We start from the raw sequence: 23,379 nt of genomic DNA, 5'->3' as shown, positions 1-23,379 counted from the left end.
TATCTCATACGAAGTTTGAGGAACATATTTTGGAAGGCACCTTATTCAGTTAATATGCTGAGGTTTCCAATGCATAACCCCATAGGAATACTGGAAGATTTGCATAGCTCATCATGGACCGAACTATGTCTAACAAAGTTCGATTTCTCCTTTCAGATACCAATCTGGAGGAGTCCACTGGGAGACTATACCATTTACTTTGAGATAATCTAGAAACACTCCATTAAAGTATTCACCACCTCGATCTAATCGAAGAGTTATAATACTATGTTTGGCTGTTTCTCCATTTCATACTTATATTCTTTGAACTTTTCAAAGGCCTCAGACTTGTGTTTCATCAAACACATATCCGAATCCAGATCTATCATCTATGAAAGTAATGAAGTATGAAAATCCACCCATGGCTTGCGTAGAGATTGGTCCACATACATCTGTGTGTACCATTCCTAGCAAATTTGCAGCCCTCTCTCCATGTCTACTAAATGGAGACTACAGTGCCACAATGAAGTGAGATTTTCATCATCCCTTTTCTTTTATTAGTTTGTTCAATCTGAAGTAAATTATGTCACATTTATACAGACCATTATTTAAAGTACCACGTCCATAAAGAATATTATCTCTAAGAATAGAACATTCATTATTCTCAATAATAAATGAAAATCCAGCCAAGTCTAACATGGGAATAATATTCCTCACAATCGAGGGAACAAAATAACAATTATTTAAAACAATAGTCTTGCCCGTAGGCATATGTAAATGAAATGATTCTACATCTTCAGCAACAACTCTTGCTCCATTTCCCTTCAGTAGAATCACCTCCTCTTCCTCAAGAGTCCTACTTCTCCTTGGTCCCTGCAACAAATTGCAGATTTGAGAACCACAGGAGGTATCTAATACCCAAGTAGAAATTTGATTTAATGACATATTCACTTCTATCATGAACATACCTGAATCAGAAGCGGTAGTCTCACTACCCTTCTTCTTATTCAATTCTGCAAGGTAAACCTTGCAGTTCCTCTTCCAGTGCCCCACCTTGTTACAGTGAAAGCAAACAACTTTGCTCTTGGGGTCTTCAGCTTTTGGTGGAACCGGCTTTTCTTCACCTACTTTCTTCTTCTTGGAAGAGTTCCTCTTCCCTTTCTTAGGATTGGAACCTTCACAATTAGAAGAACAGAACTCTTCTTAGGGGGAAAATTTGATTCCACAGTCTTCAACATGTTGTGGAGTTCAGGAAGGCTGACATCCAACTTATTCATGTGAAAGTTCACAACAAACTGCGAGAATGAACTCGGAAGCGATTGCAAGACCAAGTCTTGGCTCAGCTCCCCATCCATGGCAAAAGCAAGTTGTCCAAGACGTTCAATCAAATTGATCATCTTAAGTACATGGTCATTCACAGATGATCCCTCAGACATCCTACAACCGAACAGCTCCTTCGATATCTCATATCGAGCTGTCCTCCCCGCCACATCATACAACTCTTGTAGATGTATTAGGATAGTGTGAGCATCCATATTCTCATGTTGCTTCTGTAGCTCAATGTTCATGGAAGCTAGCATGATGCATTGAGCAATATTTGCATCATCTATCCACTTACGATACACAACATGTTCATCATTATGTGCATCACTATCAGGTTCAGTAGGCTTAGGTGAGTCAATCACGTATTCCAGCTTCTCAATCCTGAGAACAATTCTCAAGTTTCGAAGCCAGTCAGCATAATTAGGACCAGTCAATTTGTGAGCATCCAGTATGCTCCTGAGTGATAGTGCAGAAGACATAATGTATATTGTAAATCTGTAAATGATAAACACATAACAACACTTAGCAAATATTCAATTTCATTTTAAAAACACTATATGAATCAGGTCTTTATTCATAAGTGGCTCCCACTAGTTTACCTAATTTATTCAACCCCTACGTGAAAAATTAAGCATTCATAATGCTAGTGGGAATAGGGATCCTACATTCCATTACACAACCCCGGCTGTAGCACGAACCGCCATGTAATGTTCAATAGGCAGACAACTCTTGTCAATTACATCTTATGTTATTCCCTAATCAAACTTTAGCCTCTTGAATAATTGAGTCTCGGCTGTGGCACGACAAACTCAATATTCTAAGTCAAGTCTAACCCAACATTCCGTACAGTTGAATCAGTCCCCAAAGGCCCACGGCTGTAGCACGTACCGACCTTTAGATTCTTATTCAATGTACACATCTCTATGTGATAGACAAGTATTTCTTATTTCGAAATCAAAACCCTCGGCTGTAGCACGAACCGACAATGATTCAAAAATAAGAACTACTTTCTATCATGTTGGAAGGCTATGACCGACACAAGCCCGTTGTATCATTGGCCAATTACTACTTGATATTATTTAATTTTAGAGGGATTATATTACGTTACAATCATAATCATATTATAAAGAGATTCTTCCTTTTAAATTAAATATTTCAAATCAATAATCAATAATAAGATGATTCCCAGATTGGGTGGAGCATTGTCAAGAGGCGTCACTTAATAACCCTTTCTTACAGATAGAAATCTGTTGTTGACAGAATCATCCTTTCTCTCATATCGAAAATTCATATTCAATTACGTGTTTCACAAACACAAGAATCTCATGATTGTATTCATAATATTATTATTAAGGTTATGAAACAATTTCACTATACTAGGTTGTCTAACAAACGCCTTATGTTCATTTAAGTTCACCTAAATCTATCATCGCATGATAAAATAAGCATATATCACATATATCAACATGAATAAACATCAAGGTAGGCATGTTATATCATCTAGCACATTAGTCTAAGCATTATACATCTCTATGTATCACATGAAGCATTTAAAAGCAGTTAAAACAGTTAAAAACAGCTTTAAAACACTTTCGGAAATATAAACAGTTCAAAACTTTTATATAAACTAAAATTGGTCACTCCATTAGATCCGTCTCGGAAAAACGAATCCAACGGTATATTGCACGTCCAAAACGGAGTTACGAAACTCCCAGAAAATCAATTTTAATGTAAACAGTCGGGCTGTAACGCATTACAGGAACGCGTTACAGGCCCTGTAACGCATTCCGGTAATGCGTTACAACCCTTTTAACCAATTAAAAGGTGTAACGCATTCCGTGAATGCGCCACAGATGTGTAACGCATTCCCGGAATGCGTGACACCCCTATATTTTTTTTTTCTGCAGCAGCCGCCGTTTTTTCTTTCTCGAACTCCGCGCCTGACAACTCTGTTCCTTTGTCTCCTTTTCCGTGCAATCAACATTACAGTAACAGACAATGCAGATGTACAGATATATATATATACATACTAATAAATAATAATATATATATATGTTTAATTAATTACGAATTTAATTGTAAGAACTTCAAAAATTCATAATAAAAAATCTATACATCATAAAATTATGAAAAAAATACTCAGACGATCTACAACACTTGTAGAACCCAGACCAACATTCAAAATTATTTTGAGAAATGATTTCTCATCAGACAAAATTAATCCATGATATAACTTGTAAAAATCATAATTAATTCATACAAGCACATAAAATTCTGAAATTTTTACCACAGATCTATATGCATACAACCTATGCTCTGATACCATTGTTGGATTTTAATCGCAGCGGGGGCAAGGTAAAACACTTTTCCACACATAAAATCCAAATAAAAGCATACCGATCATGAATAAAAATTCGAGGGATCGAATCTAACCTTTAAAATAATTCGGAGACAACGATCAGAGATCCTTAGCAGTTGCTCCTCAAGTGTGAAGCACTCCACCGGTATCCACTAAGAAAACGATGTTAAGGAGGAGGAAGGAGGTGGAGAGAATTGAGTTTTCCAAACTTTTTGGGTTTTTGGGGTTCTGGGGTTGGAATAAAAATAGGGTCTATAATAGTATATTTATAGGCAAAATTTTTAGCTGAAATTTTCCCATAAATAATATTATTATTATCCCATTTATTTTTCTCATTAATAATTAAAACACCTTTTAATTATTAATCCTTTTTCTAAACACTTTAGAAATAATTCTCTCTCTTGATTTAATTTCCAAAAATTAAATCCTTTAATTAATAATATTAAGAACTTTTCTTAATTAATTTATAATCAATTAAATCTCATTTAATCAATTATTAAATTTGCCAATTAATTATTTATTTCATAAATAAATAATTATCAGCCATTATTAATTAATTCCTCCACCATTAAATCATTCTCTTTTTATGGTGTGACCCTGTAGGTTCAATATTAAGCCGGTAGTAGAAATAAATAATAATAAAACTATTTTATCATTATTTATATAAATTCTCTAATTTATTAAATATGATTAATTAATTAATCACATTTATTCTACATCGTGAGTGATGCTTCTCAACATATCGCGACTATCCGGATAATATGAATTCACTGCTTAGAATACCAAGAACTCGTCAGTGAATAGTTACCGTACAATAAACTCCTTCTACCCTACAATGTCCCGATTAAATACAAGGCATGGATCTCGTGTCAAGCCTATCTAATTCAATCACTTGATTACCAATTACTATGCTTAGTTCTATGCAAATTAGAAACTCCTTTCTAATTTCATTTACTCTGGCCAGAGATTTCTGAACTAGCATAAGTGGATCAGCCTTGAACATTCGCTTCCTTCACTGGAAGGGGTAGATCCTTTATTGATCATACACTATCTTCGTGTACAAATTCCTATACCTAGTAGAGCTCTAATAGTTGTCCCTGGAGACTAAGAACTAAACCAAAGCATAGTTCAGTGTACACAAGATGACTATGATGACCTCAAGTCTAAGGATACTTGTACAACTATCACTATGTGAACAACTGCTGACACGTGAGTGAACTCCATCAGTTGTTCAGCTGTGTGAGTCATGTTCAGTGAACTTATTCTATAATAAGCACCTACATACTAGCTATAGTGTCACCACACAAATGTTTATGAGAACAGACATCCTTCATAATGAAGCAAGCATAGTATGTACCGATCTTTGCGGATTATTAATTACCAGTTAGTATTCCTACGACCAGGAACTATTTAAGTTTAGAGTTATCATCTTTTAGGTCTCACTATTATGATCTCATCATAATCCATAAAAAGTTTTACTCTAAACTATGGTATATCTTATTTAAACACTTAAATAGATAAAGCCCGTAATAAAAACAAAACAAGTCTTTTATTAATATCAATGAAATTAAAACAGATTACACAGGAAGTTATTCCTAAATCCTAATACATGATTGGACTTAGGACATATTCCTTTTACCAACTCATTACAATTATAGCATCTAATGGTGCTCCGATCAACCATCCCTGTTTTGTATCCACCACTACTGGTGTTAGAGGATGAAGATCCACCTGTCTGGAATCTGTTGTAGTTGGACTTGTACTTGAACTTGGGATTTCTCTTGAATCTGACATTGGAGAATCTCTTGACAATTTGGGCCATTGACTCATCTTCCAATTGCTCCAGCTCTTCCAAGGAATAAAAATCATCACTAGATTGATTTGTAGTAGGAGGATCATATTCTGCTACTATCACATTTTCCTCAGCCTTGGAAAACTGTACCATTCTCTCTGACTGTTGAGATTGTTGTTGTTGTTGACCTTCAGCTACAAGAGCAGTAGATGTGCTGACCATTCTATCTTTCCCGTAGACTTCCTTCTGCTGAATCTGCTTCAACTCATAGGTTTTCAACACACCATAGAGTCTATCCAAAGAAATCTCACTCAGATCTCTAGCTTCTCTAATGGCAGTGATTCTATGTTCAAGATGAGTTGGCAGTGTTAAAAGGAAACTTTTTGTTGACCTCCCTAATTGAGTAATATTTCCCATTTATGTTTAGGTTGTTGATCAACGCATTGTACCTCTCAAACACTTCAGTAATTCCTTCTCCTGGATTTGATTTAAAATGTTCATACTCAGAGGTTAGGATCTCCAACTTGTTCTCCCTAACTTCCTCTGTACCTTCATTAATCACCTCAATAGTTTCCCAGATGTGTTTGGAATTTTTACAGTTCATCACATGTCTGTTCATCAAGGGATCGAGGGAATCAACTAAAATTAACTGAAGGCTGGCATCCAAGGAGGCTTCTTCTTTTTCAGCAGGAGAAAAATCCTCAGGCTCTTTTGGATAGGTTCTAACTTTGGTAATCACAACATCATCTACTATCACCTCTGGTTCAATAACCATTGGAGTTGTTGGACCCTTCTTTAACAAGTTCAGATATTTGGGATTTGCAACTTGTAAAAACAAGAGCATCTCCTTCTTCCACATGATATAATATTCTTTATCAAATAGTGGAATTTTAACGGTTCCAACTTTTTGTGAAGTCATTATGAATTTTTGAATAAATAAAAATTCAAGGAGTTGAAAAATCACAAAAGTCTAGGATCTTGATTTGTTCGTTAATCAGAAGGCTCTGATACCAATTGTTAGGTCCCAATGTGTTTGTAGAAGGGGGGGTTGAATACAAACAGTACCGAATAATCGAATAAATACGGAATAAAAAATGTGCAACAAAATTCAAGTTAAATAAGAATATTATTAAACTTGAAAGGTGTTACAACAACTGTATCGATTACAAGGAATTAATCTCAAATTAATTATCACAAATTTAGAATAAATTCGACATGAACTTTTTCTATTTTTGTAATAATTAGAATCAAATGCTAAACGTGATTTGAGATTAAGTTCTAGGGATTTTGATCCGCTAGATTGTTACACAAGAACAAGATAAAGATTTCTAGTGGTTTGGATTTAACTTTACAAACTAGAAATTTAATCTTGAAGTAGCAGAGAAGATGAAATATTGTGTCTGCTTCTTTTTCTTTTTGTTCTCGAGTTCTGTGTGTTGGATTGGATAATTGAATGTGTTCTGCTTCTGCTTCTTTTAATCAAACAGCCGAATAAAATGAACTGGAATGACAATCCTGAGCTCAGCAAGACAATCCCAACAGCTAGCAAGACTTTCGGTAGGACTATCAAATGAACTAGCAAGACTATCAGAATGAACTAGCAAGACTATCCTCCTCCCAGTGTAACTTTCGGCAAGACAATTGTTTGTACTAGCATGACTTTCGGTATGACTATCAATTGTCATACCGATTGTCATATTAGTACAATCAGATTGTCTTGTTGAATTTAAATAGATTTTAATCCAATTTAAATTCTGAAAATCCTTAATATTAATTCTGAATTAATTAATCAATTAATTCAATTAATCAATAAATTAATCTTTGCAGATATAATTTATTTTCTTAATTAAATTATATGACTTAATTAATTAATAGAGAATTAATACTAATCTTGAGCAACAACCATTCTTCTGAAAATCTTCTGAAAATCACTGTCAGTTATGAATCAATCCACCACTTCAATGTTGACACTCGATGTACTGTCTGGTTCATGAGTGACTAACTTCCGTGACGTTTCTTCAAGCCTTGACCTTGATACTCTTGATTTTCTTCAGACTAAATCCTTGTAATTAATTGATACCCTGACGAGATCTCTGTCACTTGATTAAATCCACAACCTTGATTTATATCACTGAGGCTTGATCAATTTCTTGAACTTCTTCCAGTGAATTAATTTCTCAAGTCTGTAGACGAACCTTGTTTCTGAATCCTTTGACATATATTACTTTGCGAGATCTCTTTGACGGTAGATCCACTATTTACTTATTACATTCTTATTTTAGTTGAGTTAAATCCTCGAATATACAAATAGGCTATGACATATGCCTTACAGTGATTGTGTAGGTGTCCAATACATAAGCACATGTTAGATTAACACTATAACTGTCGTGCATTGATATATCATACAGATAACCTAGTAGCTCTCAAAGATATTTATTCATCATTTGAGATAGTACTGTAAATAATTTTTATTTAGTAATACAAAAATTGTTCTTATCTGCTAAGTTCTTTATTTTGATTTGATTGTTTAGCTGTATACACCCCCTCTACAGTTGATTTAAGTCCTAACAATTTGTATCAGAGTTTGCTGTTGATATACTAACAATTTAAGATCCAGAAAAAAATCATTAATGGCAGACAAAGTAACTCAACCAAATCCCCCTCCATCACCAGCCACAAACCAAATCAACCACAATATGAGTAGATATGAGGCAATCAAGGTTCCAATCTTAAAGATTAAAGAATATCCTATTTGGAAGCTAAAGATGGCCATGTGTCTGGAAACAACAGATTCTGAATATCTGAACAGGATTTATGATCGTCCTCATAGACTTATGAAACTGGTTGTTGTTGTTCCTGGTCAATAAGAAAAGATGGTTGACAAAGACAAAAATGATTATACTCTTGAGGATCTTTCATCAATCATGAAAGATGAAAAAGTTGGACATCTTTTACATAACAGTCTTAATAGTGTTACGTTCAGTAGGGTGATTGGATACAAAACTGCAAAAGAATTTTGGGACAGTTTGGAGGTTAAGTGTCATGGCACTACTACTATCAAGAAGAATATAATGACAATACTTACTCAGGAGTATGAACACTTTGACTCAAAAGCTGGTGAGTCCTTGACTGAAATCTATGACAGATTTCAGAAATTGCTAAATGACTTGTCATTGGTTGACAAAGAATATGATCCAGAAGATTCAAACTTGAAATTTCTTCCTACACTCCCTGAAAAGTGGGACTTAAAAGTCACATCAATAAGGGACATTCATGATTTTGAAGACATCTCCGGATGAGATTTATGGGATGTTGAAAACTCATAAACCGGAGATGGAGCAGAGAAGTAAGAGAAAAAGGCCTGGAGCAAAACATGTTGTTGCACTAAGGGTTGAGGAAAAATTAAAGGAGAAATCTGGGAGAAAGAGTCATTCTAAAGAAAAGATTTATATATTGAATAACAATTTTAAATCAAAATATAAATTTATATACGTGTATATATATAGCTAATATACGCCAAATTTAATCAAAATATAGATACCCCATTTCATAAAAAAGTATATGTACATGAATTAGTGGGAGAGTGGGGAGAGTATGATATAACCATGTTGAACGAGTATGATATAACCATGTTGAACGAGGTTCCCATTTCATATATTCCCTCCGTCTCAAAATATAAAATCCTTCTGATATTTTATGCGTATTTTAGGATTAATAAAAAGGGCAACTTCACAAATTAATTTTCAAATATTTTTTTTAAAATAAAAGAATAATATTAAATTTTAATTCAAGAATTTTTTTTTAGAAAAAAATATACGGAGTTATAACTTTTATATACCTTAAAATACACATAAAAATTCAAATAGACTTTTATTTTGAGACGAGTGAGTATAAAAATTACTAATCCAAATATTAAAGCATGAGATGAAGGTTTCGATTCTATTAACGAACTCATTAATAACGAACCAAACGGGCCCAGGTCTACAGGTCTACTATTGGTAACTATTTGTTTGAGTACAGAAATTGCAAACTGAGCATAATTTTAGAACAGAAAATGCATTTAAGTGTATAAAAAATAAATGCAACAAATCCCCGTTCCATACATGAATTATATGATTCATACATACAAAAGAAAGGCTACAAAACTTATAAGTGCAAAATGGTGGAATAGTTGATCTTCTCATCAAGGCAAAAAAAAAGACGATTCCGTAACATGTAAAGCAATGGAGAGTCCTAGCTGATTCCATTAGAGGAATATCTATACCAATAGTAAATACAGTACAATAACCAGGGGGGGGGGGACTTGGGAATGCTATTTTGAGGCCCGCAACAAAATAGGACTCTAAAAATTTGCTTGTCGACCACGGTCACAGTTATACTCCAAAACGTTCTTTAATATTTATATTGTTTGCTGACTATCTAGCTCTTACAAAAAAGTAAAACTGTTTACTGAGCTTTTGCATGTGCAGCGCTTGACGCCATGTTATTGTTGTCACCAACAAAGCTATTCGAGGATGTTAACACTGGATTTCTCGGGCTATCATTACTTGCAGGCCTCTGGCCCTGCTCAGATAATCTTCTGAGAATGTTCAGTACAGTAGGAAGGAACTTGGTGGAAATAGATAAAATTCCCGGAAGCTGCCAGAATACACGACAAAAAAAGATTAAGATAATAGGCAGGTAATGCAAAAGCAAGTTACCAGCAATATTTACAATTCAAGTGGATCTCAGTTTAAAGACCTTAAATTTTAGAGTGTAGGCAATACATCAAATTACAAAAAAAAATGTCTTTCAAATATCAACAGTTTTTATCTCATTGCACGTTTTTGCTATTCGTCTCCTTACTATTAACCACAACATTTGTGATTTGTGACACAAGGGTTGGACCGCACTATATTACATTTTTCAATAAAACTGAACCAAAGTATATGTAACTCTAGAGGCTGTTCCTAAACCAATTCTACTCTTAAGGACACAAAAAGTTCACATAAATGATAAATATTAGAACTCACAAACCCATTGCGAAATTCACGAGAGATGTCTAACTGCATCCAAACGGCTTTGGCAAGAAGATAGGCAACAAATATCAGGAGAAGCCACAGAGGATTCCTTCCATCAGAGAAATAAATTGTTAGTCACATCTGATATTTTATTGATAATAAAATGACAGAATATACAAATGAATTCACGCCCATCCAGCTGCAAAGAGTAAAACAAGATATCAGTGCACAATTATAAATAGTACCTGAGAAGCGTCATGAATTCATTAAATCCAAGCACCAGCAAGGCAATAATAGCCCACGGAGGTGGTAGCCAGTTGTTACCACGTTTGCAAGCTTCCTGAAAGTACAGTGTGATAAACAAGATGCAATCAGGAAACACCAACATCAGAAGGAAAAGATGATCTGCAGATTAGTAGTATCATGCCTGAGCAGAGATGGCTTGAGTGACTGTGTACTCTGTCTCAGTCTTAAACTGCCTCCATAAAGACTTGCATTGAGCAGGAGTAATCAAAGTTTGCGATGCTGGCACCTGGGATTTAAGAACTAAAAGTTTTAACTAATATTAAATACCGGTACTTCAAGATGATTCTAGATAAAGCAATTATCTCTGGGGTGGTTTGTTTAAGAATTACCAAATTTTTGCTTAGAGTAATACAACTATATATGTGATGAAGTTACGATGCATAATTTGAAGTAAACACCAACACATGCATGCCTTTAACAATCACACTAGATAAATATCAACAAATGCGATTAAGACATATTGTTTTGCTATATGTCATGGACTACAAAAACTTCACAGGTCGTGACAACATTATATAGCCAAAGTCTAAATTAGTCTTAGATGGCTCAATTCATTAATGAATTATAAAACTAGTCACTTCCTATTTTAAACAACTTAACAGTCATAAATTCAAAAAAAATGAAAATAACACTGCATCATATAATTGACCTTTTCCCAAGAGCTTGAAGCGAGTGCATCGTTAAGTTCTTTAGAAGCAGGTTTTGTCTCAATCAAAGCAAGATCTAGGGTACTCTCTATATTATCAGCAAAATCATCCAAACGAATTGCAGCCATAACAGCAAGCAGCTTCAGTGACTGAAATAAAGTTGAGAATTAGTCAAACTAAACAAACTAAATATTATTGTTATTAGAAAAGGATATAAATAAAAATTTGAAGGATGTCATACTCCAGAGCGAGCAGTTTTTGTGATTGCTCGAATGTCTTCATTCCCGCTCCAGACCCGCGGCATTGAATCGGAATCATGACTAAATAATGTTGTGAACCTGAGTGCAAATTACAGTCAAAACCACATAGTCTCAAATAAAAACAAAAACTTAATGGCCCAGGGTCAAATTCATGAACTAAGTAGTCCGTGCCTGTCCTTCATACGTATTAGAACTCTTCCAGCTTCTTCTTTCGCCTTCCCTTCAACAGCCACTCTGGCATGGTCCTTCAACCCTGAAAGCATGTTATCCTTCTCTTCTTCATCAATATCAAATGCAGTTAGAGCTGCAGAAAACCCTTCCACAGCTTTTTCACTCTCCCGCAGGAGTAGTTTTTTTATTGAAGGCCAGGTGTCATCACCAGCATTATCTAAGAGGGCCTCTATAGGGGCAGATAGGGCGTCATTTAATTTTTTCTGCAAAGATTTACATAAGATGTCACGACGTATTTGACAAAAAGAATTATGTATGACCAGAGTTTTCCACTTCCATAATGTCACGAATACGTGCAACTTTGACCTTTAATAATATGCAATAATATCTCTATTTTTACCAAGCTTGCCATCCACCAAAAGTCATATTTCCAAGGAACTAAATTTAATGCTCGGGAATTTAAACAAGAAGTTGAACACAAAATTTCCATTCTGCAAGGGTTTAAAATCCTTTAAATCTAGATAGTACCGATTCTGAAGGTCGGGGTCACAGTTATCAATACCTCAAATGATGTTCTGAGTTCAGAAAGCTTTGAAGTACGAACGTCGGTAATATGTGCATCTATATCACGCCGAAATTTTTCCTTTACTCTAGCAGCATCCCAGTTCGCCTGCTTAATATAGGCATCTGTAAAGTTGATGAGTACGTGACCAACATGTATATCCACGAAAGGATTATGCAATGACTCTACTATCTACCCAGCACTTTATTTTATCAAGAATTCAGGACAATAATCAACTTGGCATAAAAAAACCATAAGATTTTTTTCGTAAATAGAAAGAATGAAATAGGAAAATGTAAAAATATCAATTTTAAAAGTTAAAATATGCAGGCAATGTGCACCAGAACTATATCAGTTATATATGAACATACAGAGATAAAGGAGAAGAAAACGGGGACTTGTAGGATTTTGGTAATGTTGTTGGTACCAGTTCTCATACTCGGGACAAAATACTCTGAGGGGTGTTTAATTTTAAAATTGATATTGTTACCAACAGAATTTCAGAGGTGCTTTATCTCAAATGCTAATATCTGTAGTTAGTTTTCCAAGCACATCCAGGAACTACGTCAAAGTATGAAAACTGTGTCGAATGCGCTCCTAGAAACTATGCAGGAGATAAAAATTAACATAAATTAGAGAAAATAAGTATTTAACGTATTAGATTCTAGAGGTACATAATTAGTTGGAACATTATATATAGAAGTCAACATTATTGGTGGATAAATGCGCAGATGATAGGAAAATGGTGATTCATAACTTTTGATTATACCTGCACATCCTGCATCAAATTGTTTAGAATAAGACTCTCTACAACTGCTAGAAGCAGCTGCAAAACCTTGTCCTCCCCTTAGAGCCTTATCGAAGGCTTCTTTAAATTTCTCCAGCGTTCCGGAGCGTATGTGTCCAAGCATGGATTGATAGGCTGGTTGAACAACCTAATGCATTGCAACAAGAGAAGATTTAATACAGGAAACACACACACTTACACACAGACACACAAGTTAATACTAAACTCCTACTTTTAAAAGTTACACACGTTTTAGTAATTTAGAAGAAACAAAAATTGTTCTTAGTCCACTTCTTTAATCACTTTATATTCTCACCTTCCCAATATATATGTAATTTTACAATGTACGATACTACAATCTCAATCTTCCGAGCTGATATATATTTTGCATAGATTTTGAAAAATTCAATTGTTACCTGTTTAACTTTTGCATGTATGATCCTATCTTTCATAAATTTCACCATAATATAACAAAGACGTTGCCAGACAACTTATCTCTGGTGCCTTGTAAGTGTAAAGTTGTTTTTATTTCACACGTCATGCAACCTTGTACTATGACGTAAAGAAGTATTAATTCACACGAATACAAATAGAAATTTCTAATAATATATCTAATTCTTGACATTAATAAGAGATGTTACTCCCAGAAATCAGCAACACAATTGACTAAATTTATCAATATGAGGCTATTAATATCTTTTTTTCCCAATATTATTTTAGAGTACAATTTAATGTGTTAAAGGAATACACAGTTATAATGAGAAAAGAGGATAGATGAGAAAAGAGGATAGATGTTAAGGGACAAAAGGAATGGTATCTTGCAAGTATATCAACTCTATCGTTGATATTATACAAGGGTACCTCTGAGCAACCATTACCTGCAGAAATTTCCCTTCCATCTGCTTTCGCTTGGCAGACCTAACACCTTCTTCAAAATATGCAGCTTCCATATCATACCTGAAAGGAAAACCTTTGTTATAAAACTCTATCGTTTGAAGCCAACAACAGCATTCTGAAAATGCGACGACAATGTAAGATAAATTTAAGTTAATGTGACTCCCGTATATCAAAACACAAACAATTGGAACATAATCCTATCATGCAAGTAAAGGTTTCCTTCACAATGCAATAACACGTTAGCAACCATGCCAAAACCTCTCTGTACTGACTGATAAACTATAATTAACTCTGCTCTTAAATCTTACAAGTGGCATTTATGCCATAATATATACTGAATAGCCAAGTCACATGAAATGTATTTACCCTGAGAAACATGTGTCAAGAATTGAACTAATCTTCTTTCCAAAGCCCGTGACTGAACGGGACTGTACAGCATCTTCCACTTCAATCCATTCCTGCATTAATCAAATTATATAAAGCAGCAACAAAGTTTGAGAGTAAATATGTATAAAATATATTGAATGAAAATGTGGTACCTCATTCATAAGGAAAGATGCAAACTTTTCATTGGCAATTTCTTCACAGCGGACAGTAGCTACCATTACCTAAAAATATACCAAAATTACACCTCCAGAAGACTAATAATAACATTTTTCTAATAGATGCCATCGAGGATATCGTGATGTACTTAACCTTGTGGGCAGGCAGGTCAAGGTCCTTGTTTTCCTTGATGACTTTCCAAATTTCTTGTGAGCTAAAAGAAAACCCCGAAGCAGGAACCACACCTCGCCTATCACCGGCTAGCCCCCCAGGGGCTATAGACTTGTTAAACCGTTGCCTTAATTTATCCACCTTCATAATACAAGCATTTATTACATCAATTAAACATGGGTATTTGTGATCTATACATGACCTGAATACAGACATTGCAATCACATTGTTGTCGAATCATGTAACATCATTGGAACACTTCAAAACACGATTATCTCTTCAATCATATATTATATGTCATGTTAGTAACAGTGATTATAGTACCAACACACTCGAATAAATTATCACTAAAACTGCCATGGCTGAGAATGGATATCATATATGGGTTCATTTTCTGCAATCTTTTACATTTTCCACCTCTTATTCAAAAACAAATAAATATATTTTATTGTATGCTATGATATGTACCTGCTCTCTAAACTGTTCTTCCTTCTCTTCATAACTAGAAAGGGCCACAACTTCTACCTGAAAATTCCATAAATTAACATTGTTCTAGATGAGTATAACTAAATATGTTCCGGGGAAGCGGATGCGAGGACAAGGTACTCACATTAAAAAACTCGCTTAATGGGGTTTCCTTGTGGGCATCTGGCTTGGGAACAGAGTCCCATATCTGTAAGCAAGAAAAATATTAACGTAACTGCAACAAATTGCATATGTGAAAAAGTTAAGGTCAAGGTCACCTTCTGAATGTCTTCCCTTAAAACAGGTTCCAAATTTTCCAAAGGTGTCTGCAGAAACAAATATTAAGCGCATCAAAATTCCAATAGCTTATAAAACCGTTTGCCAAGAATTTACAGATGACAGAACTCTGCCTACAACCAAAACTGTAGTAAATAATCTTTCAACATGCTAAGAAAAAAAGGAAGCTCACCCTTGTTTTATCACGAATGACAAATAGTAAAGTTGTTTTACGAGGACTAAATAATCGCATCATGACCTGAAATTGACCATTATAAAGCCGCTCAACCTTTAAAGCACCCAAGAGGAAAATACTGGTCACTGATACAAGATTACCTGGAATACAGTTTTTAAAAGAGGCTTATTTGCTGCCTGTTCACGGCCAATGTCATGACACCACCTGGGGAGTAAAATGATCAACTCAAGGGACTCCTAAACAGCATAGGTCAGTCCTTCTAGAATTTTTTTTGAGTTCAAATTATGCAAAACAACTTACATATTTATAAGCACGATATCAGAAACAGCAAGCGCAAAAAGTGCACTCTGCTTTTCAAATGCAGTATCATCCTGGAAATTAAAATAAATAAATTAAATGCAAGCAAAGAAATGTTTCTCAAAGGGGCATAAATTACAAAAATAAAATTTATATAAATAATATCGGTACCGGATCCACAAGCTTATATAATACGTCATATATATATTGTTACAGCCCACATCAAGCATTTGGGTCATATTGGCTCACAACTAAAGTAAGCCTTTCCAAGTGTTAGTGCTTAGTCAAATAGCACTTGAATCGTATAAACAATTTGGTTCATCTCATATGACCAGAAAAATTCCAAGATTAAGCCATGAAGCCCATACTGCTTCGTGTAAATGAACTGTGACTGTGAGACAGCAAGATTCATCCACTAATTTACATGTTCTAGACACGACTATAGAGATCCTCTAAAACTTGGAGAATATTACTATTCAATTCACCATTTCAAAGGCCACATTTTTTTATAAGCTCAGCTATTGTGTAACTGTGCTTACAATCATCACATTGGCTACTATCTATATCAAGCTACCCTTTTTTTTGTGAATGGTGGAAAAATGCATCCTGCAAGATAAAGAAGAGGGTGAATAGTAAACTGTTTATCAAGTAGAAATGGGACCGAAAGAGCTTAACGACAACCCATGTATGCGAGATTTCATTCAGACAAACATACAACTGCAAACCTTTGTCACAAGATAAATCAAAGAAGACTTGATAAGCTAGTAAGAATAATAAGACTATTAAAATATTTTACAGAATTCTTAGCTCCCTATACTTATTTAAAAATACAACCATGTAGGCTTAAAGATAACACCTGTAAATTCATTGTGTGCTATTTCATATAATTGTATGAACTTTTAGTGACCCCTGTACCAATTGGATGAGGTAAAAGATAGTGTATGCTATATTTGGTAATGAAATTGAAAAATCAGCTTAGCAAGAAAATGAACAGATGTAAGTCAACCATAGGGATCTTCATAATTACATGAAAGATAATAAAGCCATATGAAGGCATAAGAGAGACAACCCAAGGCAAGATGCAAGGATGAAAAACAAATAATTGAGTACTATATCATACAAGTTATATATTGACATAAATTTGAGAAGCATAAAATGTTTAAGGCTGCTTTTATTTCATCGACATTTTTTTTCAACCTGAAGGTCAAGAGCCAACTATCGAGACTTTGGACACATACTTCATAAATGGTTCACGCATATTTATTGCCCCCTAAGGGTTAAAATTATATATCCACTTATTCCATCATAAAGTGTCGGCGTACATTCATAAGAAATACAATAACTAGTGCCAAGGATGGACAGGCGGGGATCTGGTAGAGTGATACAGGGATGAAATTTAAACCGTATGCCAATCATTGGACAGTAAGGGTCTTTTTCAGAATCAAAATATTGTTCTGTATAAATTTATATTTTAGAAGAAGAAAACTCTTTTCAGTCAATAACAAATCTTCATTAATTCAACAAGTTCAAATAAATAAAAGAAGCTACTTTCAGTGAATATAAAATGAATAAGCCACATATTTATTTGGGAAAGCACCTCTCCTCGCTCTCTTCCGTCAGTACCCTCTAGATCCATTACGATGGTACAAGGCTCAAGACCAGTACATCTTGCCATCCATATACCCTTAGTGGTTTGAGTCCTGTTTAAAACTACATAAAGTCAGTACCTCGGAAACTGATTTGAAAATAATAATCAAAAAATGATTATTATGATTACGTGCCTTCCTTTAAAAGCATCCATCTCTCTGAAGTCGGTATGAAATAAATGATTAAGCAATGTGCTTTTGCCTGGCAGAATCAGAGAAGTTGAGTATGAGCTGTGGCAATACATTCGTAGGTCTTATCAAGACACAAATGTATGAACCTTGAAAAGGAAGACATGTTCCAAAATCTTTAAGCTAAAATAGTGAGGATGAGCTTACATTGATCAGGATCATATACAATGTAATACTTGGCTAACAACAATGTGTAGAACGGAAGAGATGATGATAACTTATTACAGTATATATATATATATCGTCATAATCACAATAGTTTGATTCTTTAGAATAATACTTCTTCAAGTTTAAAATTGTAATCCACAAACAATACACTTACAGATATACTAAACATACCACTGCTTTGGGGACCCATAATGGAAACTACAGCATATGAAAGTCCGCATTCAGACAGTTTCACTGTTTTCATGAAAGCTTCAAGTCCAGAAGAATTGAAAGTACCATCCCCATCTATGAGATGAGTTGAACAACAGTCCTCACTATCTGAAATTGTAAACACACATATATTCAAATATGAGCTGATCAATATTTTTTAAATTCATCAGGCGTAATCCCAGAGGACCAAAATTGTCAAAATCTAATATTCTTCAAAACTCGTACTATATTTAGTACAAGGTTCCTAGAAGAATCACAACAAAAGCTATATCACGACAATAATCCCCCAATTTTAACTATGTACACTTGTGACTAATCACCAATCATCATCAATATTCATAGTGCCTGATCATACTACATTTTAAAATTTTCGCTACCCCCAAGGTTTATCTAGGTCTACTACATTTTTTGGATAAAATTGTCAGAGATCTATATGTAATTATAGGTTCGATATCCAAAAATTAAATGAGTGAGTAGCATAACAAGAACAATGCATGAAAATGAAATTTAGATGGAAAATTAAAACAGGCAGTTATGGAGATATGTACAAATTAATATACAGTTGCAAGAAAAAAAAAACAAAACAATCCTAACAGAAAAGTACATTCATAATAAATAAGAATCCTAATAAAAGCGGATCAAATGATTCAACGTTCGAATTTGGAACAATACATTATGATGTGATAACAAACATATATACATATATATATGTGTGTGTATGTGTTTGTGTTTGTGTGTTTGACAGATCGAAAGACATGGAAAGATGATGACATACCAGCCATGGAATGAGGTTATCTGGGAATTGATGTAAAAAATGTTAGCAGTATTTCCCAACATGCATCAACTTCTCCTTGTAGATTTCTAAAAGTGAGTGATCGTGATTTTATTTTGATTAATACTACTATAATTTAGGAGTGTCATGTCATGTATGTACATTTTGTTCAGCTTTTTTGCTAACATATATACTTCCTACATCACAAATATATGTGTTAATAGTTAAATGTTAGTTTAATGTTTATTTTCTGAATAAATAGTTTAATGTTATTTAGCACTGTGAGTAAGTAACTTCTCTTGATATTAATTTTGTCACATAAAAAAATTAATAGAAATTCAATTAATATCTTAATACTGGAAGGAAAAATTGGGTCGACTTGACCAAAACATGACTAACATCTAAGGTATTAATTAAATACTCCCTCAGTCGCTTCCAATTGTTTACATTTCTGAGAAAGTGTCCGACACGCATTTTAAGGTGCATAAAAAGTATAGTTATGTAACTTATTTTTACTATTTTCTTTTTCTGAATAGAAGTTGAATGTTTTAATTTTTATTCAGAAAAACAAAATTGTAAAAAAAATTTACACAACTATACTTTATATGCACCTTAAAATGCGTGTCGGACACTCTCTAAAAAATATAAACAATTGAAAGGGACGGAGGTAGTATAATTTAGAGAAATTATCAAAAACTCTATTTTCTCGGAATTCTTTTTGCAATTTTACAATATTCAGAAAATATTTGAAAAATACTTTAACAACCTAACTAATAAAATTTCTCAAGATAATACATATTTAAAACCAAAATCCATTAAAATCCAATAAACTTTACAACTTCTCAAAAATCCAATAACATACAATTCTTAAAATACAATATAACTAAATTACAACTACACCAACAAACTCTAAAGAAAATCTAAGAAAATACAAAATTCCTCAAAATCTTGGAACTCGCACTCTTCCCCTTAAACAACTCATCTAAAAAAGAAAATACCTGCCGGAGGAAAACAAAGAGAATAAATGACCGGCAGTGAGCGAAAGGCTCATATATAGATATAAAACAAAGCATAACTGAACAAATATTAAAAGATGACGAGGCTAAAGTACAACCGAATTTCTGAATGAAGATCAATAGAAATAATGAATGAGACAATCAGAAAATGGATACTCAACTCACATATCAAAGCAATTGTTTTTAAACAAATTAATCTTACCACTTACGCATAATATAATCACAATAATAATATAACCGAAAGAATATTGATAAAATGGAATCATACCCTAACACGTACTCTTACACATACTAGCATAAATCCCGTGCGATGCACGGGTTCCCATTAATATTTTAAATTTTTATTTATCCAGTTATATTATATTTTTAAAATATTTATATAAATATATAATGATTATAAATGTATAATAAAAATAATAGAATAACATGTGGTCGTAATTTAGTAGAATAAATAGACTATTTTTAGTAGTTTAACAGATATATAACACTATTATTTATATCTTTTAATAATAGGATAAGTTGTATTTGTAGTTTAGTAGGATAAATATACTATATTTAGTAGTAGTTTAATAATTTAGTAGTTTATTAGATATATAACACTATTTATCTATTTTGTAATAATCAAAATTAGGGAATTATCGTTGAACCAAACTGTTGAACCAAATTATCTCTATTCCGACTATTATATTATAGTATAGATTCTCACACTTACAAAATAATACACAAAATAGCTTACATACGAACATGGGAGATAATCTTACACTTACAGGATGTCCTACATTTTCGGTAATCCAGAAATATGTAGTCATCAAAACTTACAGGGGCTTGCACAGCACAAAGCAAATTCTATCCAATATCTTACAGGGGCTTGCACGACAATAGGCACGTGCTACCTAAAAGGCCAAATCATACACATACTAGCCATGGCTATACGTGTCCCACAACTTCGGCAACACGCCCATACAATTTAAGTACACCGCATAGGAGGTGCCAAGCACGAGATTATCCACTCGCGACGGATGTCTTACAAACTCCCAAGTCATACAAATAACATAAATAACTCAAAATCAATACTCAAAAATCACACACTCAAATATCTTACATCTCCAAAATCATATATAAATTTATCAAATAACCTCAAAAAAACTATAACCCAACATCACGAAACAAAATAACATAACAAATCACTAATTATTGATAAGATCAAATCTGATCAGTTTCAAAGAATGTTAAATTACTGCATAAAGATGAAGTCAACTAAAAAAGTACGAAACATGAAAGTCGTAGGAAATTCCGAGACCTTTCCATAATGGTAAGGCTCATCAAAAACGAACAAGTAACGAATTCAGAAAACAAATAAATGCAGACTGCAGAACAGAATCAACCCCTGATTACAATTGTATTTTGATGTTTAAGATATCAAAATCACAGAATTTAGCAGCAGAATGTAAACACAAATTACAGATATCGAAAAGAGCTTTCCAAAATGGTATTGCACATAATATTTGAACAAATATTCAATTTATAATGAATTTACGAAGTTAGGCAGCACAAACAGAAATTTCAACAATAGATTACACAAACAACAGATTTTGACATATTTACAAGCAGAATTTCAGAAAATGCAAAGAACAAAAAATGAACATAATCAAATTAGTTTTCCAACGAGTATAGAATCACAACAATCCAATAAACAGAGAATTAAATACGAAATTTATAAGAATTCAGATTACTAGAATCGATGCACACGAATCAGATGAAGTACAACAAGAATGATAGTATAACGAAAATGTCCGTACACACGAATTCAAATACGAAAAGAATGAGTACAAAAATATGTCCGTACACACGAATTTGAATTTGAAAAGAAAGAGTACAAAAAAGATGTCCGTACCTCGAGATCTTAGTAACCGAGAATGCTAATAACGATTTCAGAACCACAAATCACAAGAACCCCAATTCCACAAACACCAAATTCAAAACCCTCCAAAAAGTTCTTGATGTTCATATCTATCTCCATCTATTTTCTCTTTCTCTTTCTCTTTCTCTCTCCCTCTCTCCTCTCTTCTTCGATCAAAGTAACGCAAACCCTTATTTTTTTAGCAAACCCTAACTCTTCCTTCTTTCTCCTTTTTTTTATTAAAACCCTCACTCTTTTTTAATAAAGCCTTACTATTTTTTTAAAACTAATACTCTTAAAACAATATTCTGATTATAAATATAAAAATAAACTTACACAAACTAATTTAATTACAACACATTGACATTAATAAATAATTAAATCAAATAATCCAACTAAAAATAATTATAAAATATCGGGATGTTACATTCTTCCCTCCTTATAAAAATTTTGTCCTCGAAATTTAACTGATACATCTCTTTTTTTTTAAAAAAAAAGCGGATATAGATAAACAACAAATGAACACAAAACGAATAACATTCTTAACTCACGATCCATTCTAAAGTCTACCCACACTCACAGGTCGAGCCTAAAGGCAACTCTAGGGCTATAAGTCTATCTTACAACTACCCACAATTCATACATCAGCCTAAAGGCAAGTCTACAGAATCTGAAAACACTAGCTCTGATGCCAACTTTAACAACCCAACTAATAAAATTTCTCAAGATAATACCTATTTAAAACCAAAATCCATTAAAATACGATAAACTTTACAACTTCTCAAAAATCCAATAACTTACAATTCTTAAAATATAATACAACTAAATTACAACTACACCAACAAACTCTAAAGAAAATCTAAGAAAATACAAAACTCATCAAAATCTTGGAACTCACACTCTTCCCCTTAAACAACCCATCTAAAAGAGAAAATACCTGCCGGAGGAAAACAAAGAGAACAAATGACCGGCAGTGAGCGAAAGGCTCATATACGGATATAAAACAAAGCATAACTGAACAAATATTAAAAGATGACGAGGCTAAAGTACAACCGAATTTCTGAATGAAGATCAATACAAATAATGAATGAGACAATCAAAAAATGGATACTCAACTCACATATCAAAGCAATTGTTTTAAAAAAAATTAATCTTACCACTTACGCATAATATAATCACAATAATAATATAATCGAAAGATTATTGATAAAATGGAATCATACCCTTACACGTACTCTTACACATATTCTCACACTTACAAAACAATACACAAAATAGCTTACATACGAACATGGGAGATAATCTTACACTTACAGGATGTCCTACATTTTCGGTAATCCAGAAATATTTAGTCATCAAAACTTACAGGGGCTTGCACAACACAAAGCAAATGCTACCCAATATCTTACAGGGGATACCAACTTTAACAACCCAACTAATAAAATTT

At 33.5% G+C, this 23,379-nt stretch overlaps 1 protein-coding gene across 1 annotated transcript; it reads right to left on the bottom strand.

Moving 5' to 3' along the window:
* Nucleotides 1-9,531: 9,531 nt before the first annotated feature.
* On the bottom strand, nt 9,532-19,095 carry LOC141684697 (protein ROOT HAIR DEFECTIVE 3-like). Its single transcript, XM_074489780.1, has 23 exons — nt 19,020-19,095; nt 18,206-18,352; nt 17,813-17,879; nt 17,629-17,731; nt 16,035-16,105; nt 15,875-15,938; nt 15,732-15,797; nt 15,541-15,588; nt 15,408-15,470; nt 15,266-15,322; nt 14,780-14,938; nt 14,623-14,691; nt 14,450-14,541; nt 14,065-14,143; nt 13,169-13,334; nt 12,400-12,524; nt 11,838-12,100; nt 11,648-11,744; nt 11,409-11,555; nt 10,881-10,985; nt 10,699-10,793; nt 10,466-10,562; nt 9,532-10,091 (listed from the first exon to the last, which is right to left on the bottom strand). Exons 1-23 carry the CDS (start codon nt 19,024-19,026, stop codon nt 9,900-9,902), a joined length of 2,379 nt encoding a protein of 792 aa, XP_074345881.1. The 5' UTR covers nt 19,027-19,095; the 3' UTR covers nt 9,532-9,899.
* Nucleotides 19,096-23,379: the final 4,284 nt, after the last annotated feature.

This window comes from Apium graveolens, chromosome 9, assembly GCF_009905375.1.
Source record: "Apium graveolens cultivar Ventura chromosome 9, ASM990537v1, whole genome shotgun sequence".
Taxonomy (NCBI): domain Eukaryota; kingdom Viridiplantae; phylum Streptophyta; class Magnoliopsida; order Apiales; family Apiaceae; genus Apium; species Apium graveolens.
This window is presented reverse-complemented; position numbering and strand designations above follow the sequence as displayed.